Source organism: Bidens hawaiensis, unplaced genomic scaffold (assembly GCF_021521415.1).
Source record: "Bidens hawaiensis isolate Kalapana, Puna unplaced genomic scaffold, B.hawaiensis_p1.1 tig00063546_1, whole genome shotgun sequence".
NCBI classification, from domain to species: Eukaryota; Viridiplantae; Streptophyta; class Magnoliopsida; order Asterales; family Asteraceae; genus Bidens; species Bidens hawaiensis.
In genome coordinates this window covers 4,910-16,790 of record NW_027501365.1, presented here as the reverse complement: position 1 = coordinate 16,790, position 11,881 = coordinate 4,910, and the positions used below count along the sequence as shown (strand labels likewise).

Sequence of the window (11,881 nt, the reverse complement as noted above, 5' to 3'; positions counted from 1 at the left end):
TCAGGTAATGAATCATAAATGGATTTAACGAAACTGAAAGAAGTTAACGAATCTGGTCTGGTCAACAAAATAAGTCAACGAATCAGATGGTCAACGAATCAGTTGGTCAACGAATCAGAAATGGATTTAACGAATTGGCTAGACGAATCACTAAGGATAAGCTTAGCGAATCAGAAAGTTATATTTAACGAATCAATAAGAGAGGGCTTAGAGAATTAGATGACGAAGCATCTACATTTGATAACGAATCAACTTATAACGAAACAGTTTGTTACAACGGTTGTAACAAACTTCTGACAACAAATGCCACGTTGCAAAAGTTGTTATAAAAGAGTTACCTAGGTAAGACACGTGTCATATGAATCAATGAACACGAATCAGAAAATGTAATGAATTAATTCACGAATTAATCAATTCCCATAACGAATTAGATTAAGATATTAACGAATTAAACTGAATGGTTAACGAATCAGACTTAAAGATTAACGAATTGATTTGAATCTTCAAATCTTCAAATCTTCAAACATATTTCCAGAATTCTGGAAAAACATATGAACACCAAACCAGAAACCAAATTCATAATACTTAACCAAAACACCACCAAATCGCACATATGACCTACCAAAATACTCGGAAACATATCGCTTATCCAAATCGCAACATTCTGTATCACAAATAACCTTAACTCACAACCAATTCAATCACAATGTATTCTCTGTTTTCGGCCAAATCCAAAACCAATCCAAATCAACCAAACAACAGTACAAATTCCAATTACTCAATACCAAATCTCACCAATACTTTACCGATCTCGAATCCAAACCAATCAGTCCATAACAAGTGTAAATCAAACTCAATTAGATCAAAATTCAACCGATTATCAATCAAAACCAAAATAACAATTAATAAACTCGTAATAACAAATTAACTATCAAAATCAAGAGCAAAAGAGCACCGAAAGCTCTGATACCACTTGTTTGCTCTAGTTAACCTCTAACACAGATCTCAGATCTATGTAAAATTAAACTAACACGGATCTAGCTCGTAATTGCCATTGATTTATTAGTAATACGTTATATGTATGATATATATATATATATATATATTAATTGTATGTATGTGATAATATTAGTATGAAGCTTGAGAGAGTGAATCTGGACAGAGGTTCGATAATTAAAAATCAAAACTTAAATTAACTGTGGACTGAAGACACTATATATAGAAGATGTATCTAGTTCGTTAACATTCCATAACGAACTAGAGTCAACTTCGTTATATATACTTAAATGAAATAACTTAACGAATCACCCCCTGATTCGTTAAACATCCTTAATGAATCAGGAGGGATATTAACTTAGATCTAGTTCGCTAAACATCCTTAGCGAACTAGACTATACCTTAACGAACTATAAAGATAATTTAATTGTTTATTACATAAATAAAACGACAAATACATTAACGATAAATACAAAGACTCGAGACGCAAAACCGTGTACTAACAGATAGGAGTATATGATGATATGAACTGTTTGATTGTCTAACTGTTAGAAGTAGAACTAGCACAAGTGGACTCACAAAGGGAAGTGTATAGGACACGGAAAGTAACGTGATCAGCTAATCACAGCTGGCCATTGTAATTACCTGTTAGCCTTACTATCATTGTACTAAATAGTTCATTGAGTGATGATATTTGTGTTTCCTTATAGAATACGAATGGCTGGAGCAAGGAAAGTTGTCAGACTGGGAGGTCGTACGGGACGTCGTGGCAGGCCACGCATTGTTCGAGAACTTTCTGTAGAAACATCCACTAACACAAGAGGAGAAGAAAGCGCAGCTGGACGGAATCCGAGCAACAACGAAGGGTATCAACTTGACCCTGCTGTCCAGGCAGCCATTGCTCAAGCTGTAGCCGTCGTAGTGAAGAACCTACTACCTGAAAAGTCTGTTGAAAGTCACGAAAGGATAGCCGAGAGGGCAGGGGGTGATGGTAAGAAAGCTGATGATGGGGAAGGCGACTCGAGTGAAGTTTGATCTGTGAGGGTTGATGCAAGGAAAAGAGGAAGAGGTGGGTGTAAGTACAAGTCGTTCAAGGAATGTGACCCACCGAAGCTAACTGGTTTAGAAGACGCAATCGCTACTCTCTAGTGGATAACCGCAATGGACAAGGTTATCCGAATTAGCGAGTGTCATCTTGACCAAGCGGTGGGTTATGATACCCAGTCGTTCGGAGAGGAAGCTATGTACTGGTGGGAGTCGGTGGAGCAGAGAAAGACTCGAGAGGAAGTGAAGGCAATGAGTTGAGACAATCTGAAGGATTTGGTTATGAAGCGGTTTTGTGCTGATGCTGAGGTTGAGAGGGCTGAAATGAAGTTTTTGAATCTGAAGGCGGCGAAGATAACGCACCGCACGTACACCACAGAATTTATTCATAACAATCAGGATGCATTTAAGGGGGGGGGGGTGACAATTTGCTCTGAAGGCAATGAGATGGGACGATCACATGACAGTTTGCCGACCCTCGTGTGTTATCGAAGCATAACTGGAAGTTCTCAAAACTACAAGTGAGTATTTATATAATAATAATTGTTTGATTTGTTTGATGTACAAAATTTAATCAAGTTTTAAATTCTTAATAACAATCAGGATGCATTCAAGGGGGAGGAGGTGGTTCATTGTGATGGTTTTTCCATCACTTTGACCACCCAATGATAATGTGCCACCTCACCCCAACCAAATCCATCACCAGTGATGGAATTTAGTGGGGGTGGTGGTGTAGTGTGATGGTTTTTTTTTTTTATAAAATAAATACTAAAACAAGGTTAAATTAAATAAAATTAAAACAATATTAAATAAATGTTGCAAAGATAAATAAATTAAAAAAACCGACACAAAAAAAAATTTACGGCCCGGCCCAGCCTCACTTGTCGCATATCTCGCGTTGAAGTAGGATCGATCTAAAGGGTTCGTCAAGATGTCCGTGCGGTTGTAGGAGGAATGTTAAATCGGTGTTTTTTTGGTTTTCATTCAAATGGTTGATATACGTCTCCTCACGTTTCATTTTTAAAGCATGAGCTTCTTTCTTTCGCTCCTTCGCCTCGGCCATTTCGGCCAACTTAGCCGACTTGTATTCGGCGAAATCTTTGGTCACCGCTTCCTTTCCAAATCTTGATGATTCCTCACTTTTCTTGCGATGCGGCCGTGTGGGTGTGAGTGTGTCTTCGTCGGGATCGTCTCTGGGTTGCTCGTTGAAGTTCATGTTCGGCATGTTGCTTGACAAGCCGTCGGTAGACGTTGTGTAGTTCCCGGATTCGGAAGTTTTTGATCTTTTTGAAGAAGATCATTTCTTCCTTGGAGCCGTCGGTTCGTCCATGTCGACCACGGGAATCGGTTCCCACTTCGGGTGATGTCTTGCAACCTCCCACGCGTCCATGTGGGGAAAAGATTTATTTCGGAAAATCTTGACATAATCGCGCAAGGCGTTATTTATGATAGTCGCCTCGCTCGCGCCGCTTTGTGGATTTCGGGCCTACAAAACATTTAGAAAATATATATATCAAAATTGTAAACATAAAGTAATAAATTACTTTAAAAAAATAAACTAATAAATTTTAAAAAATAGTTACCAATTGGACGAAGCAAGCGTTAAATTTAGACATTTTTCGATTCAAATCTCCCCACTTGGAAGTCATTTAATCCATGCTTCAGTCGGTTGACCCGGGAAGTTTTTCGAAATGTGCGATAACACGTCTCGTTTTTGTTGGTTTGCGTATTTTTTTGTTTCGGAAGCGTGTAAGTAAGCCTTGGTCAAGAGGACCTCCTCCGCGGATGACCAAGGCTTCTTCATGACAGTGTCATCCTCTTCCACGGGTTCATCTTCATCCGCATTGTCGTCTTCTTCACGAAAAACACGTGCAAATTGATGTATAACATCGTTATCGTCTAGGGAATCGACGAACATTTGAGACGGTTGAGATTGAAACATTTGAAAAGCATTATTTGGATAATTTTGGGTAGAAAAAGGTGGAATAAAAGGTTGGTTTTGATACGGTTGAAAAGATTGCGATTGAAAAGGTTGGTTTTGGGACGGTTGAAAAAGTTCGTTTTGGGACGGTTGAAAAGATTGTGGATGATAAGGTTGTTGGAATGGTTGGGTTGTGTCAGGTTCATATTGTAACCGAAATCTAGTCGGCTCCCCTAGATTTTGTCGAACCTTTGGTCGGGTTTGGGTTTTCTTTGAACCCGAGGCACGTTTCCTAGAACCCTCCATTGGTGTGATGTTAGAATGTTGTTTGTAGTAGAAGATTTGAGTTGGATTTGGATATGGATTTGAGTTATATATATAGGTTAAATAAAAGTTTTTTTTTATTAAACAACGTGATGGGCATCACGAAAACCCCCTCATCACGCGTGATGCGAGGGGTGGCGGTGATGTGCGTGATGGTTTAACGAGTGATGGATGTCCATCACGAAACCACCCCCACTGCCCTAAAGAGGGTGGAATGTTACATGGGAAGGAGAATGTCTCTCTCTTCACTGTTGGAGAGTGTAAGCCTAGCGTATATATATTTATATACTTGCATTATATCATAACTTGAACATATTGCTATTGGTTGGTTGGCTTCTACTTGATTTTTAATTTTTATTTGTTGCAGCACAAGGACTCACTCTTGATGGTCGACGGACAACAACCTACTCACCTGTGGTTATTGCGGTAAGCAAGATAATAAATCTAATTATATATCAAGGACATATTGCCCTATTAATCTATGTTTTCTTTTTCTACTTTTGGCCGGCAGATTGTATCTCCGTTTCCACCTTTTGATAAGATGGCAATTGTACCTGCAAAAGAGGGCTTGCCGTCGGCAAAAGTTATTGACATGGAGAAAATGAACATGGCATGGGTTCCTTGTTGTATTCCACTAGGACAACGGTACGTGCTGGTTTACTTTTATTTATTTGACGGCTTCAATCTATGTTTCCTATATTGTTACTGGCGAATGGTTTTGAAAAAGAAATATCTGACCCATGTTAACAATTTTAATAATGTTGTTATAATTACTTATTTGCAGACTTTCATTGATGGGCTCATTAATAAAGGGGAAACTGAGTATTGATCACAAGGATGCCTATAAGGTCGAGTAAACGTACTCGAGCTTTGTCAAATTAATTTTCGATCTTGACCTTACCTTGGTTTTAAAATGTGCTCTGATCTTTTATTGTAGGTATTTCTCAAAGAAAAGGTTATACAAGCAATGAGAGCTAATAGAAAGGTAGGTTTGTCAAATTATATTTTGGATGGTTTGGTTTATTACAGGCATTTACTTACAACTCAGCAATGTCTTCAAAACCGGATTGGACATTGAACCAGATCTCTTACCGGTTCACTGATCGGACATGAGCTTGGTTCACTTAGTAATTTGGGTCAAACCATTTCTTATTGTAGGCAATACTGGCTCTAGAGGAATTGAGGAGGACTGATGAGAAAGTTGCTGCATTTGAGAATATGAGGTTTTATAAATTTTACCCGGATTTCGCGGTCTTCCAGGTTTGTTTTTATTTACTTTTTAAATAAGGTTTTTTGTTTACTGATAAAATTTGACGCGGCCACAGTTCAAATTGGGAATGTGCATGAAACCGAAAAAACCATAAAACCCGTACTTAATAGAATTTGTAGATTTTTAATTATTTTTTATTTCAAGTAATTTATAAGGATTTAATAAATATATAACTCATATATTGTAGCCCAAATTTATAATAGTAACTATCAAAATGATTTATGCCCAAATTCATTATTTTTGGACATTTTTTTTCAGCCCAAAGTGTTCAACCTTAAATGGCAAAGCCTAAAAAACCGAAACTGGACCGAATTCAAATCGAAACCTAAAAAACAAAACCATACGATTTTCAAAAGTTAAAAATTTGAAGTCTCGGTTTCTGGTTCGATTGTTGCCAAAACCGTCTCAGACTGAACCGTGCGCAAACCCTTGCTTCAAATGGCCATATTTTGAAAAATAGCCAGAACTACCTTTGTTGATTAAATAGGGTTATTTGGTGTTCATGCATAAGTTTTTCTTGCAGTCTTTTCGTATAAATCCCTATTATGGCAACGCCCATCAAGTATTCTAAGGAAACCATTGCGCCGAAGTTTCCTAACATGCATATGCAATTCGTATTGGTATGTAACTTAGTGCCATGCATCGTACTACTTTTGGATTTTATTTTATTTATATTTATTATATTTGCATTAATAGCACAGTTGTAACCTATTTGAATCGGGGTCTTTTTAATATGCACAAATATATTCATATATCAAACCATAAATGTGTTCACCTATGACCTAACCATTCTTTGAGTTTGATCTCAAATAAAATAAAAACTGATGCATGCATCTTGATTTGCATAACGTCTAGTCTAAGCATCACAAATCCAAAATCTAATAGCTCATACGTAATGTTAATGCTTCTGTCACATCATCATCATCATCACTCTTTTCAGTAAAAAGATATATGTAATGGTTAATGCTCTTTGTAGGTCTTTATTGTAGTAACGTTATGCCCCTATAATGCTCATAACGGATATTCCTACGTCAGGATTTGTCAAACCTTTGAGATCAACCATCATGATTCCCCCATCATCGCCGTAGTTTTTTTAATCCTTAATCTCCTGATAATATCTTAGATTGGCTTTTCATTGTGATTACATTGTTACTTGATAGTAACTTAAACCCTAACATTTTTAATTTATATAAATCTTTCACAAAGACATGTATTTCTTTAATAATATACAAATACACAAAACATGGATTTCAACACCACATTTACTTTAATAAGACGAACACATCACATGTTTAATTTTTATCTAAAGCAACCACCTCCTACGCTTGACTTTGCATCATCCAATCCATGATGTTTCATTGTTTCTCCGGCACATAATGTCAAAATGTGACAATATATTTATTTAATTTTCGTGTTTGTATGTTCATCGTATTTTAACCTAAGCCAATTTAGAAATTAAGTCTGCTAAAAATGTTTTTGTCATTTTATATGACTAACGACAAGATCTAGTTTATTTATGGCACCAAAAGTGAAAATTTTACTTTTCTACTTAGTTTAATGACTAAACATGCATGGTTTATATATACATGGGCGGCCTAAAACATTAAGATAAACATTGTCGAATCCATGATTAATTTGGGCGAGCACAGAGATGGGCCGGTCAAATAATGACGTACGGATTGAAAATATATACCATTCAAAAACACTTCCTAGCCACTAAAAATGATCACTTTAGCATAATCATTAACCATTTACTTAGCAGTTGAACGAAGAAACGATTTGTAATTTGCATGGATAATCACAAACAACACAAGCAAAAAAAAAAAAAAAACAAAAACAACTTATTAGATCAACCGAAATTGATGGGGGTATTGTTAAAATTGCGAAAGCAAACTGACTAGAATTTTATACAGATTTGAAGATGACTTGAGTTGCATGGATGCCTTTAACAAATATGTATGGATCCTAAATATATTTTCACGTGTAGGCACCCAACAAATATGAATTATAATAAGTAAAAATGATCATGTTAAGCGATTTTGGGTTCTTAAGTTTTTTAAGCACTTTACACATTGACACTTAAAAGGTAAGACACTCGTTTTTTTTTCTTCACTTTTTTTCATATAACCATTGAGCCGGACCGTAAACATCCCTGAATTATAAATACATGTTGAAAAAGTATCTTTATACCAAAGAATTATGAAATAAGCCTTTATTTCCTCTTCTTGCATATGCACATTTTGTGGTTACACTATTGTGAAAAAAGAAATAAACTTAAGGGTTCTAAATGTAGTAAATAAAACTAAAAGGACTTATTGCAATTACAACACAAGATGGCGGGGTTATTATGTTACCTCATCGCAACCTGAAGAATTTGTCTTTTTCATAAACCGTCCCTGCAAAAACGTAAAATGACAAAACTAAGACGTAGACAAATAATGAATCACAATTTAGCAGTATTTTATCATCAAAATATGAGTACGATGAGGATTTAAAAATATATAATACTAGTTTTTATCCCCCCGTGTTACGGGGGTTGTTTTATATTGTTTATTTTAATATTTATTTACTTTTTGAATTTATATTTTTTTTATTATATGAAAGTTAATAATATACTTATGGTTTAATGATAAATTGTTTCATAAAATGAGATGTTATAACCCGGCTTAAAGCTATATGGTTTTGATGAGACCCAAAACCCGTTTATTTTTTTACTATAAAATTGATTTTTTAATTATAAATAATATTTATGAGTTAATAATATATTTATGGTTTGATGAGACCCAAGAACCGTTTAATTTTTTACTATAAAATTGTTTTATAATTTAAATAATATATATATATATATATATTAAAATAAATAAGATATTAATTTTTAATATATCCTATTTTATAGGATTTTTACATAAATAATTTGGTGAGAATAAGTTTTAATTTAATGAGATGTTATAACCCGCTTAAGGAATATCTGGGTTTGGTAAGACCCATACCCATGAATTCGGGTCAAATGCATGAGAAGCCTCTATTTAAATATAAACATTTGTCACCATGATAACTTAATTATCTTACTAATTCAAATACAATTACTTGGCATTTGCATTGTAACGTTGTAAACTTTTTTTTAGATAGTCGTCGTAAACCCGTCGTATTCTTAAATTGATGGGTTAAAGTGTCAAGCCACAAAATTTACATGAATCATCACACATAAGCACTCGAACACGACTTGCTTATAGGAATGGCAATAAATCCAAACTTGATGGAAAACCCGAAACCCGATCTAAATGGGACGGGTTTGTGATTAGTTTTGAAATTTTTCACGGGTTTGAGATTTCTAATATATCTCATTATCCGACCTGATTACCCGATAACATATACCCATTTACCCGATTATATACCCGATGTACCCGATATAGCTTATTATACATACACATAAACACACACACACACACACACACACACACACACACACTATATTCCAAATATATTATTTGTCGAAACTTGTGTATGTCAATTATTTGAGATATTTTATCTTTATGGTAACCATCTTTGTAATCGATTAGTTATATTTTGTCAAATCCGGTAGAAACCCGACAGGTTTTGAGCCGGGCATACCCGACGGGTATTTTATTGAAACCCGATAGGAAACTCGAAACCCGATGGTAATTAGTCGCGGAGTTGACATAGACCAACCAATTAAGCTGATTGTATTTACAAATGTTAACTTAAAATCGACCTAAACAATTTAATGTTAAATTCTACAGAAAATTACACTAAGCAGAATCAATATTAGGTATAAGTGGAAGAAGTTGAAACCTTGCATCTGGGCCGTTTATCAGAGCATGCATTTTTGAGTGGACGGATCTTCTTTAGATGATTTTTGTATGTGGGACGCGTTGCGCTAGATTCGTTACGCCCATCCTCCTCGGAGAATAAATCAATGTTAGCCGCTTTGGCCTGCAAGTAGGCCCACACACCATCAATGCAATTTCATATAACAATTATTTTACAACAATTATAGTTAACTTCAATTACTTTCATAACAAATAATGAACTTATAATCCAAACAATTAAAATAATGGGACATGCTTCAAAGAATCAAAGCACAAATACTTAAAACTAGGGTCCTATATGTGATAAAAAAAATGTTATACTTTGAAAGAGATTATTAATCTAGTGTGTTTTCTATGTAAATCATATAAAAAATCTTAATAGTCAAGTTCTTTAACTTTTGTTTCATTCATAGATTGATTATAATTATTTAGTTTGTCTTTAAGTCAATCGTTTCATACGCAAGTAATCAAGTGCTTAAATTTTTGTTTATGGAACAAGTCCATGATCAAAAACCATGTTAAGACAAAAAGATAAAAAAAGACAAATTTTAAGGAATTAAGCAATCATTAAAAAAAGTTTAACAACTTCAACCCTATACAAAGGTATTTAAATTTTATTACAACTCTAAACTTTTATTGATAAATAAAAATAATGATGATGACACTAATTCAATCAAATCAACATTTTCTCGTTTTTTCAAAGATTTTATTTTGCTTGATAACATAAACCCAAATAAAATATGCACCGACAGTTTGTCAAGAAAAGGACAAGAATATATAATGTTTATTCCGAAATACAAATATCTTGTTTACATAATTTATGTCAAAACAATCATCTGTGCATATAGTAATTTATTTCTAAACAATTCCATGTGCAAGGTTCAGGTTAGTCTTTTTTAGACTATTTAGAGTTTTCATACATTTAATAATATTTCACAAGAAGATATTTTTACTTTATAATATTAAAAGGTTAATATAAACAAACAACAATTGTTGATTAAAATGTGTTAAAAGACGTGTCAAACTAACTTGGGTCAGCTTTAGTAGCTAAATAACTATTTTTTAATTATTACTTCGCGTGTGTAAAATGATGGTTCGTGTTTATGTGATAGTGACATGACAATTGTCATGATTTACGACTTACATGGATATTGCGTCCCGAAGATGATGAGTGCGACATATCTTTGGGCACGGGCGACTCTTTATCCGCCCAGTCATTCAAAACCGCATCGTAATCCAATTTTAACACCAACGCTCTTCGGACCTCTGATTTCGGCCTCATCAAGTCCTCCACTCTTTTCTTCTTCTTTTTACCAACACATTTTCCGATAACCGCCGGCGGTGACGTGTTCACCACATCCACCATCGTAAAATTACACCGATTCTGATCACCAGCATTCCTCAACGCCCTCACACCGTTCCTCGCCCCGAACCCGAGCCCCATCGGATACCCATAACAGTTATTATCAATCAATTCATGACTTCCGGAAATTGAATTACAATCCCCCATGATACTATCAATCCCCTCTTCAATTTCCTCATTAAGAATCGACCCGGCATCGAAATCATCAAGAAATTCGTGAACCTGACATGAATTATGGATTTTTAAATCGGTTAACGAACAGGGTTTGTTCGTAAATTGTCGCCGAAGGAGACCGCCCGAATTATTCATAATTAACTCCGGCGGGTGGTCGAAAAAACCAGGAAGGTGTTGTTTGGTGAATCTGGGGATATTACTGATTCTGAAAATGTTGGGGGAGGCCATGGAAAGCAGAGCAGCAGCTTCATTGTAAGTTTGGTTCGGTCTTTTTCGCGGTGTTCTCGGTTTCTGATTCAAGATTGTTATCGGGGAATTGCTTGATTCCGACAAGGTGGAAGACGGAGAAGATGAATTTGAAGTTGTTCTACTGGAGTTATTACTGATTTGCCATTTGACCAAATGCTCAAGGTCAAACCCACAAGCTCTTGAACTTAAACAAGATGACATTTTGCCCAAATAAATCAAATTAAGTGACAAATAATTTGATGAAAATGATAAGAAAAAGAATTTATAAAAAACAGAAACCCTAAACCCTAAAATTGGTAAAATATATATTATAACAAAAAGTCAAAATGAAACAAGAAAGCAATTTTGGGTAAGAAAGAAGATTGAAGATATGAAAGAGAGAATCTTAGTATGTAAATATAGAAAGTAAGGAGACACACATATCTAGGAGATTGGATGGTCAGAAGGGTAAGCATGAAATGAAATTGGTATTCAGATGATCCAATAATAACGGTGTGTGTGTGTTTTTATGCGTGAGATCACGAGAATGACACCTCCCTGTATACATATATCATCTGCAACTGCCGATGAGTGTGTGTGTTTGGTAGCGAGGAAGGAAACAAAAGAATAGACAAAGAGAAAGGCCCCAGACATTTTCTACTTGCAGAAGAACAACAAGGACCACTCTGTTGTTACTTGTAATTCTTTCTACTTTCTACCCTTGCTTTTAG

At 35.1% G+C, this 11,881-nt stretch overlaps 1 protein-coding gene across 1 annotated transcript; it reads right to left on the bottom strand.

The window, feature by feature from the left end:
* Window positions 1-7,676: 7,676 nt before the first annotated feature.
* Window positions 7,677-11,626, bottom strand: LOC143603983 (protein CHLOROPLAST IMPORT APPARATUS 2-like). The gene is made up of 3 exons (XM_077080601.1): window positions 10,530-11,626; window positions 9,369-9,509; window positions 7,677-7,951 (listed from the first exon to the last, which is right to left on the bottom strand). Exons 1-3 carry the CDS (start codon window positions 11,370-11,372, stop codon window positions 7,901-7,903), a joined length of 1,035 nt encoding a protein of 344 aa, XP_076936716.1. The 5' UTR covers window positions 11,373-11,626; the 3' UTR covers window positions 7,677-7,900.
* Between the last annotated feature and the right edge of the window lie 255 nt (window positions 11,627-11,881).

Coding starts and splice junctions, on each gene's coding strand:
- LOC143603983 (XM_077080601.1), bottom strand. CDS start 11,372: ATGTCATCTTGTTTAAGTTCAAGAGCTTGTGGGTTTGACCTTGAGCAT. Junction 9,510..10,529: donor CTTCGGGACGCAATATCCAT/GTAAGTCGTAAA, acceptor GCCTACTTGCAG/GCCAAAGCGGCTAACATTGA. Junction 7,952..9,368: donor ATAAACGGCCCAGATGCAAG/GTTTCAACTTCT, acceptor ACGTTTTTGCAG/GGACGGTTTATGAAAAAGAC.